Source organism: Syngnathus floridae, chromosome 5 (assembly GCF_059516105.1).
Source record: "Syngnathus floridae isolate MCC-2025c chromosome 5, RoL_Sflo_1.0, whole genome shotgun sequence".
In the NCBI taxonomy this organism is placed as follows: domain Eukaryota; kingdom Metazoa; phylum Chordata; class Actinopteri; order Syngnathiformes; family Syngnathidae; genus Syngnathus; species Syngnathus floridae.
This window is the reverse complement of record NC_142417.1, coordinates 4,739,140-4,754,487: the sequence shown is the minus strand read 5'-3', so window position 1 is coordinate 4,754,487 and position 15,348 is coordinate 4,739,140. Positions and strand designations below refer to the sequence as shown.

At 42.4% G+C, this 15,348-nt stretch overlaps 2 protein-coding genes across 10 annotated transcripts in view; one reads left to right on the top strand and one right to left on the bottom strand.

The window, feature by feature from the left end:
- Positions 1-15,348, top strand: part of kntc1 (kinetochore associated 1) — a 40,894-nt gene that overhangs the window by 25,340 nt on the left and 206 nt on the right. For 4 of the 9 annotated variants that reach the window (XM_088376369.1, XM_088376364.1, XM_088376363.1 and 1 more), the window contains exons 26-64: positions 143-246; positions 315-417; positions 654-788; positions 870-989; positions 1,171-1,243; positions 1,359-1,426; positions 1,507-1,754; positions 1,944-2,116; positions 2,213-2,313; positions 2,518-2,662; positions 2,744-2,800; positions 2,875-3,038; positions 3,132-3,236; positions 3,310-3,438; positions 3,517-3,633; positions 4,150-4,247; positions 4,317-4,509; positions 4,615-4,704; positions 4,833-4,998; positions 5,155-5,213; positions 5,299-5,515; positions 5,583-5,656; positions 6,120-6,330; positions 6,509-6,621; positions 6,726-6,781; positions 7,379-7,457; positions 7,523-7,647; positions 7,882-8,017; positions 8,093-8,188; positions 8,333-8,389; positions 8,460-8,514; positions 8,872-8,935; positions 9,012-9,141; positions 9,497-9,586; positions 9,888-10,042; positions 10,619-10,697; positions 10,805-10,859; positions 11,280-11,354; positions 14,764-15,259. In XM_088376369.1, coding sequence (XP_088232495.1) covers positions 143-246; positions 315-417; positions 654-788; positions 870-989; positions 1,171-1,243; positions 1,359-1,426; positions 1,507-1,754; positions 1,944-2,116; positions 2,213-2,313; positions 2,518-2,662; positions 2,744-2,800; positions 2,875-3,038; positions 3,132-3,236; positions 3,310-3,438; positions 3,517-3,633; positions 4,150-4,247; positions 4,317-4,509; positions 4,615-4,704; positions 4,833-4,998; positions 5,155-5,213; positions 5,299-5,515; positions 5,583-5,656; positions 6,120-6,330; positions 6,509-6,621; positions 6,726-6,781; positions 7,379-7,457; positions 7,523-7,647; positions 7,882-8,017; positions 8,093-8,188; positions 8,333-8,389; positions 8,460-8,514; positions 8,872-8,935; positions 9,012-9,141; positions 9,497-9,586; positions 9,888-10,042; positions 10,619-10,697; positions 10,805-10,834 — 4,215 coding nt within the window. In that variant the 3' untranslated portion in view covers positions 10,835-10,859; positions 11,280-11,354; positions 14,764-15,259. Of the gene's footprint in view, positions 1-142; positions 247-314; positions 418-653; positions 789-869; positions 990-1,170; positions 1,244-1,358; positions 1,427-1,506; positions 1,755-1,943; positions 2,117-2,212; positions 2,314-2,517; positions 2,663-2,743; positions 2,801-2,874; positions 3,039-3,131; positions 3,237-3,309; positions 3,439-3,516; positions 3,634-4,149; positions 4,248-4,316; positions 4,510-4,614; positions 4,705-4,832; positions 4,999-5,154; positions 5,214-5,298; positions 5,516-5,582; positions 5,657-6,119; positions 6,331-6,508; positions 6,622-6,725; positions 6,782-7,378; positions 7,458-7,522; positions 7,648-7,881; positions 8,018-8,092; positions 8,189-8,332; positions 8,390-8,459; positions 8,515-8,871; positions 8,936-9,011; positions 9,142-9,496; positions 9,587-9,887; positions 10,043-10,618; positions 10,698-10,804; positions 10,919-11,279; positions 11,456-14,763; positions 15,260-15,348 lie in introns of those variants that run through there. The other 5 variants (XM_088376362.1, XM_088376366.1, XM_088376360.1 and 2 more) reach the window with 5 other exon arrangements.
- On the bottom strand, positions 11,416-12,718 carry LOC148397659 (hydroxycarboxylic acid receptor 2-like). The gene has a single exon (XM_088376387.1). The coding sequence runs from the start codon at positions 12,630-12,632 to the stop codon at positions 11,658-11,660; it is 975 nt and encodes a 324-aa protein (XP_088232513.1). The 5' UTR covers positions 12,633-12,718; the 3' UTR covers positions 11,416-11,657.

Below are 15,348 nucleotides of genomic sequence, written 5' to 3'. Positions count from 1 at the left end.
TCATCAAGAAAGTGCACCATCAATTCTTGGGTCTTTGTTTTATGAAATGACCAATTTTAATGCTATTTTAAAATGGAACTTTGAACACTTGTAAGCCTGCAAGCAGTAATTGATACGTCCTGTGGGAACTCTTTCCCCACAGCTGAAGGTGGATGCTGTGTTGGCGATCATGCAGAAAGCTGTCTTCCCCTGGAATACTGTGGTGGAGGACCAGATTCAGTTGTACCTGGAGATGGAAGGACCAAAGTATGTCATCAGGAACCTCCTTTGGAATGGCAATTCAAAAATTCATCTGATTTATGACTCAAACACAGGCAGGAGCTTTTAAAAGAGAGTTACCGTCTGATGGAAATCCGCAAACTTCTGTGGGGCTACGGGATCCGTAGTTGCACCCTCTCAAGCCCAAGCTACATTATGGTAAAATGTAATTATTTATTCATTATATTTTTATTTATTATTTGTATTTATTTCGTTGTATTATATATTTATTATTTAATTTTGGGCGATGAATAAATAAAAATCATTGAGCGTCAGTCAAAAATCATAGCTGTTTTATCCCTCCCACACTTTAACTTTAGGCTGCATCGAAAATATGATGGTAAAGCACATTTTCGGGTTGATTTCCCCTTTATCTGATGGGTTTTGTTTTGCAGGCGGCGGTTCGGTACATCTTGAAGCAGGACTCTCCAACATCACTGCAAGACACCATAACTCTCGCAGAAGCGTACAAACTTCCAACGTCGCATATCAACTACTTGTATCTCGTCCGGCTGATTGGCCAAGGCCAGGTAAGTGTTTTCCCACATTTTTTTTATTTGAGGCCACAAACGTTTCCCCCCCCCCATTCCCTTCCCTCGCTCCCTCCACAGAGCGATGCGTGTGTCACTGCGCTGAAGAGTTTGCCCTACGAAGAGGTCACCTGCGTGATGAAGCGTCTCACATCCTGGGCACTGCTCAAGCTGGAGGAAGAAGACCATCTGTCTGATGAAGTAAGTTAAGACTCCAGAACATACAGCAAGCACTCCTTCGCCGACGCTAGCAACTGCTGCGCTAACTAAAATGTTTTTTTTAAAAATCTGTTTCTTGAATCAGTGAGGGTTGACTGTAATCAGATATTGTTTCCTCTACTTGAGTTAAAAAAAATCCTTTGAGCCAATATGTTTGTGTTAGCACAAGAAAGAGAAGATGGTCATTGCTCAGGTGATGGTGGAGGCACTGAAATACCAGCTTGTCATACTCAAAGGTAAGTACCAAATTTCTTATTTCGGAAATAACTGGCGGTGACAGTGACAGACTTACACTGAAAAGAATGTACGCGTTTGCATTTTTCATCACACCTGCTGTAATGTCAACTGCAGATGAGGCTCTTCAACGCATGGAGTCCGAAAACAGCCTTCATATGTTTAAAGCAATCGCTCGCCTACAGGTGAATGCCACACGGAAAGTGTTTCAAGACCGTGCCCGTTTGACTGAAGTCATCACAGCGCTCTTGTTTTTTTTTTCCAGGAGGATTTTGATATTTTTTTGACCCCCACCAACTACGAAGATGCCGACATCCAGAAAGACATCCGGGAGCATCACATCGCGGCACACGAGCGCGCACGTAGCGCTCGCCCGTCCGCAGCCATCTCCACCGAGGCCGACCTGCGTCGTCTGGGTCGGTCGCTGCAGTGCAGTGAGCAGGAGCTCTGGTCTGACATGGCCTTGCGAGCTTTGGGGACGGGCAATGTGCAGGAAGCACTGCACATCCTCAGGTATGATTTGGTATATATATATTTTTTTCTTCTCCAGCCACAGCAATTACAAATTTGGAGGTTTTATAACATAAGTCATGCATTCCAAACTGTTTCACTTGTCTGTATTTAGTTGCTAAAAAAAAGTATTTATGGTGCACTTCAGTCATTTTTTTCTAAACAGTTTTCTCGTTTTGCCTCTGCCTTCAGCGAGCTTTATGAACATCACAACAACACGGGCACCGGCAAGGTGTTGTTCACCGCCGCCAAAACGCTGTGCCACATGCTAGAATCTGACGTACCCATGGTGCTGCCTGACGACACCGACCTGCCGGCCGTTATCTACCACCTCGCCTGCCAGGCCAGCACTGTGTGCCACCCCGGTAAATAAATAAACACTTGTAATTGTGTGGATGAATTTGCAAATATTGAGTTCACAAATGCTAAAGAGAAGTGGCTTCACTATTTTGTCATGACAGACTTGCTGCTGGATTGTTTGGAGCTTTGCAAGTCAACACAGCTCGCCATGGACATCTACCACCAGTGCCAAATATCGGACAGCTACGGATTTGTCGCCAAGGTCAGCATACTATTTAAATGGGACTTTTTTTAAATTCTTGTTTAACCTAAAAGGGCCTAATCCTTAGAATGTCGGCCTCTCAACAGTAAATACTCTCCAATTTCTCTCGTCTTCTATGACAGACTTATAAATATTCTTTGTGTTGAATGAATCGGAAAAGAATAAAGAAAAAGTGATATAACACATTTGATTTGTTGCGTGCAGGATTTTGCCACGGACGCAGAGAAAGATCCATCTTCTCAATGGTGTTTCCAAGATGTCTTTCACGAAGACTGCATCATTTTGGACCCCGTGTCCGTGTTACCTGTCCAGTATGAGATCACCCACTGCTTGATACCTGTCTCTCAAGGTAACTTCAAGAAATGGGGCAATAAATGATTGTTGACTTTGTCTTTGAATCAGTCCCTTTGCTTGTTTCCCATAATTGCAGACAGCAAACTGTACCCCCTGGACTGTTCTTGCCTCTCTCACTGCTCATTTAAAGACGGTGGGTCCAGTCAGCATCCCACATGACCACCATTTCACTTGAACTGTAAGCATGGTTTGCTCTTTGGTGTGCAGGTTTCAATTACTTGCAGCCCCTGCTGAGTCCTCTGCTCAGCATGTTGCAGATGTTACAGGAGTGCAGTCAGCTGGAGCTGGCCCTCAGGGTGCTGGTCAACTCGTACGGCAGCTGCTTACAGCACGTCACCTCCAACGTCATGGACTTCAAGATTAGTGCACAGGCAGGGGGCGCCATACACAATACACTATCAACGGTAGTTCCGACCTACCTGTCAACACGCTTTCTTGTGCCACCTTTTTTTTTTCCCCTTCAGCTTTACGACGTAGAGGAAATGCGAAAGTACAACGCGTCCTTGAATGAGTTGCGCAAGATCACCAACTCATCCTTGAACTCCATCGCTGTGGCTCTGCTCAACAAAGTGAGAGCACTGCAAAAGAGCAAAATTCAGCCCAAAATGTCTACTCTGAACATCTGTCTCTGATGTCCTGTAGGTGTTCAACTGGAGGATGGTGGATTGCCATTTGGCCATCGGGCTGTGCACGCTCCTCTCAAAGGAAGAGGTTCTTAAAATCCTGTGGAAGGTTATCGACAATACGTGGGAAAACTACGAGAGGATTTTGGTTCGCTAAACGTGTATTTTCACACCGAGGGTTGTTGTCGTTAACCGGAAAGGAGATGACGGTTTTGCTTTCTTTCAGGCTGTAGCCAGAGTCGGGGTCGAGCTTTGCGGCTCGTACAATTACCCTGAGGAAAAGAACAAGTTTCTCTCAGTCATCACCGATGCTGAATGGGGCATCAAGCTTGCCAAAATAGAGGTACAATAAACCTTCACTTTTTGCCTTTGAGCTTTGTCTCTAATCCTTGTGAATAACAATATTCAAAAGATTTGGACCCCCCCCTGAATTAGTATTAGTTGATAAAGCTTAATATGCCACAAACTGTCATCCATAAAAAACACTTCAGTCATCTCAAACTCATCACACCTTTAAAAATTGCAAAATACAAGTCTATGAGCGATGAGGTGGATCTTCTAATCAATCATCTACCTTGATTGAATAAATCAAATTAAATGAAAATACAGTATATCATTGAATCAAACATAATAACATTGCAATTAAAATACAAAACAATATCCAAAAACATGAATAGCATGACACCATTCTCTTTCGCAAACAGCAGATGACACTCAAAGCCTTTAATGCAAATTCTGATTGAAACTTTACCGTCCATTTCATCAATCAAATAATTGAGCCGTTGAGAAAAAAAAAAAAAGCCCAATATTTTCAACTTTTTGAGAGTGCTGATTAATCTCATGTTTTTGTCTCTTGCAGATCTCCATCCAGACTATTTTTCACCAGCCAGCAGAGTTGATCCCTGTTTTGGTGAAAAACAAGAAGATCACTCCCGAAATCATCCTCCAGTACTGCAGGTCTCGAAAAAGTCCGCTCCGAAGTTTGTCAAACTCTACTTTCTTACGCTCCAACTCTTCTTCCTTTAGAACGTACGGTCTGGACAGCGACAATGTCATCAATCAGTATGTTACCACCGTACTATTGTCCCATGATGAGGAAGGGGAGGGACAGGTGCAAGTCTTGTGCCATGCAGAGGCACTGGAGCTTGCCCTGGGCATCATCCCCAAGTTGCGCCAAACTCACGAGCTCATCAGCAGTCTGTCAGCTGCCATTTTTAAGGTTTGGGAATACAGTGAAGCCTTGATTATCGATTTGGGTCAGCGGATAAGTTCTAGACCAATAGGTGAAATACACGCCTTCATCACTCGTCGTTTTGTCCCTCAGCTCAGTCCATACAATTATGAGAAGATCGAGGGGGTGCTGAAGCTCTTATTGGCTGCTGATGAGAACGTTGCAGGCTTTTCTGCCAGTCAGGTAAAAGTAAAAAAAACAAAACAAAAAAAAACCCACGATCATTCTCCTCTGCTATGCTAAGCAGTGTGAAAGAAAAAAATGGTGGAAAAATCTAAACGTGAGGTGATTCCTTGTCATGTGGTCCACAGGCTTTTGCCCTCCTGCAGCACTTGAAGTCGTACAAGCGTCTGGCGCCTTCTTCAGATGTGGAGCACGCATACCTTCTGGAGAACAGCCTGCCACCGAGCCCTCTGGATGCTGTCAGGTTGCCTTTCCATCTGCTCTTGCAGAAAAACCACTACTGGAAGATCATATGTGAGTCTCCCGTGGAATAACGGCACACGCGAAAAAATGTATTTCTAAATTAGAACTAAACCTTGATTTAGACCAATATTCAATCTGAAAGAGGCACTTTTTTTTTCTCTGTAGTTAAGTAAAGTGACAAAAATCAAGTGGTTTCATGTATTTAAGCTCCAGAGCTGAGTGAGAAGACCTTCCCAACTCTTCTTCTAATTAGCAAACTGATGAAGGTACTGCACTTGAGCCAGCCTCAAATTAATTTCTGTGTGAAAAATGAAATAAATACCCCCCCCCCCTTCACTCTCTCCCTGACAGGTGAGCCTGGACAAGCTTTACGTGTTGGCAGTCAACCACATCTTTGATGCAAAGATAAAGCCCCTCGTCCTGGAGCAAAGCAAGAGAGCTCAGGCTGCAGGCAAGAAGAAGGAGATCCAAAAAGTGGCCATGACCCTCATGAGGTACATTCTTTGCATCAAGAACCAGGAATGGGCGGCTGCCACGGCCCTCAAGATTACCCAGGAACTGCCTCCAGGTTTGACCCGCTCATGTGATGGCCCAGTATTCTTCAGCATGTAGATCCAGTGTCTTCTCGTCTGCAGGCTACGAGAAAACGCAGTCACTTCGGTTTTGCTTGGCCATTGGAAAAACGTGGCTTGCGCAGCCAGACATTGATGTAGGTATTTCTTCGTAAAAGAGGCTGTGTGACGTGGTCTTAAAATATTTCATTTGATTTCATTTTCCATCCATCCATTTTCTATACCGCTTATCCCCACGGGGGTTGCGGGCATGCTGGAGTCTATCCCAGCAGCCATCGGGCAGTAGGCGGGGGACACCCTGAACCGGTTGCCAGCCAATCGCAGGGCACACAGAGGCAAACAATCCTACGCACTCGCACTTAGGGGCAAAGGGCTCAATCGGCCTACCAAGCATATTTTTGGGAAGTGGGAGGAAACCGGAGTGCCCGGAGAAAACCCACGCCGGCACAGGGGAGAAGATGCAAACTCCACACAGGGAGGGCCGGAGGTGGAATCGAACCCTCACCCTCCTATCTGCGAGGCGGACGTGCTAACCAGTTCATCACCAAGCCACTCTTGTTTAATTTTGTTTCTTTTTTTTATTATTTTATTTTACTGCAGGATGCCACGCGGACCCGAGGGGAAGCTTTCACATCCAAGCTGCACCTGCAGCTCCGGTGTTCGGCCACAGAGAGCGCCCTGATGTCCACTCAGCTCAACACAGCCGAGTACCTCAAGCTCAGCGGGGCTCCGGACAAACTCATTACGGCCCTCTACGAGCACAGTAGCGTGGAACGACGCTTCAGGGACTCAGGAGGGCATGCGTATCCTGGTGCGTTAGCTGATTATGCAAATCACTTCCAGTAAATCCTCCAATGATGAAAATTGTTTTAATAAACAATTCCTACAATAAAAACTAATTGATAGTCTGGAGAAAGGTTTTGGAAAATGTAGGGTCAATAGTTTAATTTCTTTTTAGGGAAATTGTTTGAATTGTGCCTGTGTTTCAGACATACATGCTGTGGTGAAGGAAATTGTCACCATCAACCAAGTGGATCTGCTGAAAATCCACAACATGCTCCTGGAAAAGTGGCTCTGCAAAACGGGTTCCGTGTTGGCAAAGGTTTGTTTCCCTTCAGCTGACAAACCGTACACACTCGATGCTTTGTCATGAGATTTTCCATGCCTTTCTTTTCTGCTGTTTTTATCGTCTGCCTGGCTCAAAAGGACAACATCCGCCAGGAATGCGTCCGCAACGTCAAAGATGACATAGACTTAATGAGGTAGCTTTCTTTACCACAGCTTTTCTTTTTTAGGAAAGTCTATCATCATCATGTGCCTTACTTTGAGGGAAATACAGATTTTTCAATCCAAATGAAACATCAAACAAAGTAGTAATGCAAAAACATTCAATCGTGTAAATTTTGCATCGACTTTGTATCACGACTAAAATTACAAATTGTCGTCACTTTAAAAAAATTATATTGTATTATATTATGATATTGCTTGCCCTTTTTTTTTTTTTTACCATTTGTCTTTTTAAAATATTTTAACATTTTTTTACTACTCTCTGATTTCAAAACTAGTTATTCATCAGTTTGTTTTGTAGCCTCCGAGGGAAACTATGACTACTATGCGGCCCGTGACAAAAAATGAGTTTGACACCCCTGATCTATAACAATATCTTGAGGAAATTGCAGCATCCATAGTTTTGACTTTTTTAGGAAAACAACAATTTTCATATAAGCTTCAATCTTTTCATTTTAGGAAAATGTAACATGATTAGTTTTCTACTCAGGAAAGATTTGAGTGACATTTAACGTGAAGCAATCAAAAGGAACCGGTTGTCTGACAGCGTCCATACGATTTGTTCCTGTCAGAGTGGTGCACATGCTGCAGTCTCAACCCACAGCCAACGCCGTGTGCCTTCTCAGCTCAATCCTGACTGCCGAGACTTGGGTGAGTCCTCCGTTGCGTCATTTGTGTCAATGCTCTCCACCGACTTATTGTTTTCCTACCCGTAGCCTCTCAGCAAATCCGGCCCCCGGCTCACCTCACGCCATCGAACCCGAGCGCTCCTTTGCCTCGTCCGTCTCGCTGACGCCGACACCCTGGAGGCCCAATTGAAGATCCCGAGGGAAGACCTGGAGTAAGTTGATTCCGTTTTTTTTATTTTGTGAAAGCTGGAGATATTTGACACATTTACCCTCAACTGATTCAAGCTATTCCAATTCCAAAATGTTCACCTCATTCAGAACATCTTCACATTCTCATTTCAATTCCGTTTGTATCAATCGCACACCATCTGACACTTGTTCCATTTGAGTCCATTTAGTAATTTCTCCTGAAATGTTAAAAAAAAAAAAAAATGATGTACTTCCAGCAACTACCTGAAATGCTACATCTTTGTGTCCTGGCTGGAGGCGCTAAACATTCCCTATACGGTGCGGTCATTCCTCAGCAGCCCCAAAGAGGGCTTGATCAAAGGTCTGTGGAAGAATCACAGCCACGAGCCACAGGTACTTTCCGCTCGCTCTGCAACGATGAAAGCCCGCTTCGGCTCGCTCCCTAAGGATAAGCTTTTGTGTTTACAGGCAGTGTGCTTGGTGGCAGACCTGTGCCTGGAGTACAAGGTTTATGACCCTCAGCTGTGGAACGGTCTTCTTCAGAAAATGCTCTGCTTCAACTTGGTCAGGACATTTTCATTTGATATAGCTTCTTCTGAGGTTTTTGCTACCGGTTGTTTCGTTTTTCCCAAAATGTTTATAGTTGTCATCAGGGTCTGTCAAAACGAACGTGCAGGTGAAATAAAACGTATGCCCCTCTACCCTCAGATAAGCGACCTCCAGAAGGTGCTGGAAGCAGTGGTTGCCGTGCCAGTCCTGTGGGAGGTAGCATTTCAAAAATCAAAACAAATAACATCTGATACACTTCATGAGTTTGGCTCGCTCTTCTTTCCAGATTTCTAGTTTCTCCAGGACCTGGAAGAGTCTGCTGCTGGCACCTTTTATCACAGGTAATTTAATATTCATAATAATTTCACGTTTGGTTCGTCGTGCGGACCCCCATTCATCACAAGGCATTTATAAGCGTATTAAAACAGACTTTCTCAAATATTCTTTAGTGCCTGTTGTCATTCTTACTGTGTGACTAACACATAAAGCGAAATTCGAATAAACATTCTATATGCTAACACCGAATTATTATTTCATCTAACAAAAGTCAGCTAGCCTAACCCTAATACACAGTGCTAATGCTAACACACAGTCTAATGCTACCATTGATGTAACTGTAATAAATGATAGATTTACTCTCTTACTATAATGCTGTTAGAATAATAATGTAGTGTACGGCATTCTTGTTTTGATTTCAGCTTCCTTACCCTTGAGCGTGGATCAACAAGCAACATTTCACAGGAACTTTGTTCTCCTTCTAAAGTATACTCTCCTCTTGTTTTTATTTGTACTGTATAAATGGCGTGTGGATGTGGATTTATTCATTTGTTTTGCCAAGGTGCCCGCTGTTGTTAAACATGGACTTGATTAGAATCGCCAAAGGCTTTGCCCAATTCAATCTGCTGGCCTTTGCCCTCGGAACGCTCCTGCTCATTCCTTGTGTCAGCAAAAAAGATCAGCAGGTTCAGGTGAGCAAGTAGTGGGGGTGTTGCAATCAGGGGTTCATGTCGCACATTCCAATTCTGATCATGTGGATTAGCTGCACGGTCCAATTTTAGTCCTGCTCACTAATAAGTATTTTTAGAATCGATTCATCGGTCAAAACAATTTTTTGTTTGTTTAATAATTGATAAATCTGATTTAAAACAAAATACCTGTCTCTTCAGACCCAACCTGCTGATTTTGGGTCTTACTTTTGGCTCTAGTCTCACCAATGTGTCTTCAAAGTCTCACTTGTGTCTCATCAAACCCGACCATCCGATTTTACTGTTAATTTGCCAAATCAATTCCTATCGGTGAAACATCTGCTTGCTTTTTGTGCAGGCCTTTCTTTGTGTGCACGACCCACTCGCTGTACTAGAACAAGAAGAGAAGCTCATGAACACGGGAGAATTTGCCGGGATTCCCTCACAGGTGAGTTGTAGCCTCATTATTACTTTTTATTCCATTTTTAATGGAAGTTCCTGTTGCCAAGCGACAGGCGATTGGTGTCTTGGGGTAAACACTCGTGTGTCAATTGATCTCTTGAGTGAGTGAAGCTGTGAAAGAGGAAACGTAAAGCTGTGAAGCATTCTGATGGCTAGAAGATTCTCAGGCGGTGAAGACACGCAATAAGAGTATTATTGTTACTTACCTGGTAATCGGGGCCCAGAATCAGATGAATGGCAAAACACTCGAGAGGGGATTTACTGTACCATGTCCTCTGACCTTTCAGATCAGGGACACCGTGCTGACGTACATGATGCAACACGATCAACACGTCCAACTCGTGAAGACCAATCACTTCACGCATATGAAGAAGTTGATGGCGACCAACGGCCAACCGGAGAAAGTGAAGGACCTGATCAATTATCTGATCAGCCACAACTGGTAATTTCAATTTCTGGTGTTTGCTCGGGGCATTGCCGTGACAACAGCTGTTAGGCAGCTTGCTCAACAAGAAATTTCCTCTTTCTTGATTGCGTAATCCCCATATTGTTAACCGCTTGCTTATGCTCAGCCGGTGTGAGAAACCACGAGAGAAACTTTGAATGAAGCTTTAAACGTCACATTTATCTGCAAATTTTTCACAAGTTCTCTCAGACCCCAAAGCAGAAGTTAGTTATAGTCTTCCCTTTATCTTTTCATGACAGACCTGCAACTTGTAGGTCTGATTTTTAGTCATGTCTCTCCACAGAGCCACTCTACTGCTTCTTTGGGTCATTTGGATCTGATTATTATTCTTAACCCGTCTTTTTAAACGGGACATATTGAGCCCATGTCATTTCATTTGTATCTCCCCAAGACCCAACTAACCACTGCTTTGAGTTCTAATTATTACCACCTACTGCTTGTTGGTGGAATTATTGGTCCCTCTCCCAATAGGGAGAACATTTTTCCATACTCATAAACGTACTGCCTTGTTGAAAGTTTGACTGTTTCTAAGTGATTTGATGCCCTCCGCAGTCAGGAAGACGCTCACTGGCTGGCTCAAGAGTACATGAAACACAGACAACATGGAAATGCGACAAACCAAGGTCTCCAGGTAACATAATTATTGATCACTCACATAAGTCATTGAAAAAAATCCTTTAATTTTGCCTCACAGCCATTTTGGTGTGGAATTAAGTCGCAATGCTCTTCTCCTTCTAGGACCTTCTTACGTTGCAGAATGTTCGATGAGTTTCTGCCCGATATTTATGCTGCTGTTAGTTTGTATTCTTAACTTTTTTTTCCTGTTCCAATAAATGTTCCCACTATTAAGTATGGTGAAGGGCAGTCATGTTTTGGAGCCTCTTCCTGATATAATAAAAGAGATTATCATTATGTGTAGGGCCGCTAAAGTCAAGATGTCAGAACAGGCAAACTCCAAAGCTACCTGTTTAAAAAGTCAATTTTGCAAAATGCAGTATGCAAACAGTAGGGCTCAGATAAAGTCTGAATTTGCATATGATACTTAGGTTCTGAATTTTAAAAAAAAAAACTGAGCTGGTTGTGGTTTTTTTTGAGTGAGATAGCTTTCCTGTTTGTTTTTTTTTTCTTCAAAAAATATTAGCATCTTTATTCAGAGAACTTTAAGAGAATTGAAAGTATTGCTTTCCCTGAAATGCACCATTATTTTTTTAAGGTGTGACCCAAAAGAGGAAGTGTGCCACTGCCATCACTTGAGTGAATGAAATTTGATGAAACAACACAATTGGAGGTGACATTGTGCTTTTTAATGTTTTCCGTATTTGTGAAGTTTTTGCAGAAGCAGTGAAAGTGCCTGTGCCTAGTAATAAAACCGTGCCGTATAACCACTAATAGTGCGTTACTGGGCACTGTTTTTGAAATAACAAATAAGTTGTTCATAGTTCTCAGTCTTTGGTATGTCTTTAATGAGATAAAAACAATTTTAAAGAAGTTCACAAAATGTTTATATTACAGATATATGATAATGTAGATGTGCTTGCAGTGAGCCATAAAAAAAATTAAAAAAAAGCAATACTTTTGAGAAAATGCACTGCTAAATCTGGCTGCACGACTGCGACGCAGTCTCCCTGGTCCTCTTCTCTGTGCTTTCGGTGGGATCCCCCAGGGGCAGGTTCAGGGACCTCCTGCAGATGTTCTTGAAGGTAGGGCTGGAGAAGTAGTAGACCACCGGGTCCAGGGCACTGTTGAGATAAGTGAGGCTGACGGTCATGTAGAAGACCACCGTGAGGTCGTCCATGGCGTCGCACACCTCCGACTCCGGTAGGGCCTTAATGGCTTCCTGTGTTTTGATCCAGATGAGAAGCTGCGTGATGTTACTAGGCAGGAAGCAGATGGCGAAGAGTATCACCACCACAGTGATGAACCATAACGCTTTCCTTATCTTGCCGTGCTGGCTTATCTGCCGTCCCCGCAGTTGGGCTACGATGCGCACCGTGCAGAAGAGAATCACCAACAGCGGCATCCAGCAGGAGAACAGGAAGTTGAACTTGTGCCACAGCCGGTTGCCCTTGGCCTTGGTCTCCACCAGGAAGCTCTCGCAATAGTCTGAGCGATAGTTCTGCAGGGTGAGGGCGTTGGCTGTCATGCACACGGTGAGCAACCACAGGACGGCCGCACCGCACATGGTCTTGGAGGGGGTCAGGGAGTTGACGCGGCTGTGAGGGTGCACCACTCGGATGTAGCGGTCCACGGCGATGGCCATGAGGAAGAGTGTGCTCCCGGTGCGGTTGAGCGCCAGCATGAACTGCGACACATTGCACATCGTCTGGCCGAAGTGCCACTTGATGCCCGAGCTGTAGTAGCTGGCTCGGAAGGGCAGAATCATGTTGAGCAGGAAATCTGCGATAGCCAGGTTGAAGAGCAGCACTGTGCTGCTCTTCCACGGGCGCAGGTGGAAGCAGAAGATCCAGAGGGCAAAACCGTTGCTTAAGGCCCCCAGGATGAACTCCACGGACAGGAGCGCGGGAAGCGTCTGGACCAGTAACGTTGAGGTGAAGTTGCAGTGCATGTCGAGGGAGCCAATGAAAAATGCTGAGAAGCCAGAGAGCGAATGTTTAGCCCTTCTTTAAGTCACTTTGGTGTGAACCCGCACAGGAAGACCCCTCCCGCAACCCTACCCCCCTATTGCTTCTGCTTTTTGGTGTTATGTGATGAGTAAGCACACGTGTGTGAAAATGCAATGAGAGATTGCGTGCAATTTAGGACATTATCACTGATTAGGAATAAAATTTCTTTAAAATTAAAAAAAAAAAAAATTAACACTTGGATCCAGCTGGTCAATGGTAGACTCTTCAAACGGCAAATTATATAGTTTTAATAACCACATTTCAAAGACAATTATGACAGTACGTGCTGTATTCATATAATGCTAACTACAGGATATGTCAAAGTCAATGCTTTATTGTCAATTTCTTCACATGTCAAGACATACAAAGAGATCAAAATTACGTTTCCCACTATCCCACGGTGACAAGACATATATTACACATTCAAGTAAACGATACAAAAAGTAAAAATGAGAAGGCACATACCATTAATAAATAAGAGCAATGAATAAATAAAATAAAGAAAAATGAAAATATTTCAAATGATATAGAGGCCCAGATGTCAAATATGGTGAGTGTATGCTAATTACAGTTGACCATATGACAAACAACATTTACAGTATGTCAAATTCAGTGGCCCATGTCAATTGCAATTGACCTTACTCCAAATTTAGTGTCGATTACAGTGGGCCACATTTCAAATAAACCATAAATCAAATGTTTGTGTCATGTGATGATCAAGGTTATTACAGTCAACAAGAACTAACAAAATAACTTCAAATTGAAAAACATTGTTCATTATAGCAATAATATCAACTAAAACGAATAAAAACTCATTATAAATAGGTAATAATTCGAAAGCTTAAAAGGTTATAAAAAGCGTTCTTCATTTTCGTACATGAGCTTTTGACATTCATTTCCAATTTATTTATACTGAAGAAGGAATATCAGCTTACTTTATTACACACTACTTGGTAACCCTCCCCCCACTTTTTTTACACACACAACAAATACTAAAACGATTTATAAAAACTTATAGGCAAACTATTAAAAATGTAACTAAATTAAAGCATTTAAATATTAGAAACTAACAAGCCTGCTCGAAAATTTAATTAAAACGAGAAAAATTAAAAATTAAATCAAAACTAATGAAAATTCAACTATTACACTGAACTATTATAACCTCTGTGACGACTTGAATGTGTAAGAAATGACCTGAGAAAAAATTGAAGGAAACTGAAATTGAAGTGAACGGCTGATCTTGGTCCACCAAACTTCCGTTTTTGTGGGGAGCGTTTTAGCGAGCGGTCTTTATGCAATTGGTGGGGATTTTTTTCAGATTCTGTAATTCTATACTTCAGGTCTTTAAATAGAGCAACAATTACATATTACAATTACAAATAGAGGGTTCCAGTGGAAAGGCATTGACTCAATGAATCTAAACAACTGTCCTTAATCTTTCAAAAGTTTTTAAAGTTTTAACACGGAGAATTTTATTGTTGTAAATAGTCGCAAATCTCACAATAAATGTACATTCTTAAAACAGAAATCTACCAAATGCAATTCATGGTGGCATCACGCCATCCTGTTAGCAGAACCAACTGTCCAATATTTTTAGAATCAATTATCAAGCGTTGACTATACCTCCAGTTCCGTCCCCAACTTTTGTTTCCCTTCAACAATATTTAATTCTTTATTCTAGTCATGACTGTAATTTGCCACTAGATGACAGCATTACTCTGTTTTACGTTCTGCCCCAAAAATACAAAACAAAACGCTTTACTGCATTTTTTTCTATTGTGACAACCTTCTTTATTCATGCACTAAATTAATTGTTTTGCAACTGCATCGCATTCAAAATAATTAAGGTTATGGACGTATTTTCTAAAACATTTGGCATCACATTTTAAGAAACTTTATTGCCTGAGGGCCAATGTTTAAACGGTCTAAAAATAACCTTTCTCCATTGAGGCATCAGGATTTTGCACCGGTATGTGACAAACTGCTGCAGTCATTTTGCTGGGAAAAAAATGTTACAAAGCCAGTTATGACCTTTGTTGACCTAGTATGTGTCTATGTGCACTCTGGAAACAGGGACAAACTGCATGCCATGAAGTCTGCTCCACCCCACCGCTGAGTAACGTGAAATTCAAGTCTGACATGTTCACTGCACTCAAGGCTGTCATGGGGCACTACGTTAGGTATACCTGTGCAGTCTAATCAAGAGGTAAGGAGTAATGGGGTTATATTAAACAACTGTGCATGCTTGTCTGAGTCAAGCTTCAAACCCAGAACTTCAAAATTGTGCACTACACTGTGCTTTAATCACTTGGTCTCTGTTCAAGAAGTCCTTTCTGTGGCCAACAAAATGACGCAAATGTGGCTGTCCTCATAAATTCGGTCTGGCAACAAGCAATACCTGTGCTGTGGACTGATAGTAAAATTTGCTGTTGTTAATAAAGTGTTAATAATGAACTATAATTTGTTTAAACAAAGTAAATTCGTGATCTCACTGTAGTTTGACATTGGTTTCCACAATGTCTTACAGTGACAGCATTGCCGGCTTGAATGACGTCATCGTCTGTCGGGCATAGATTAGGGGGAAAAAAACAAAGTACTATTTAGAGATACATACGTGAATTTGAAAATTAAATGGGTGAAATAATAAAAGAACTAACA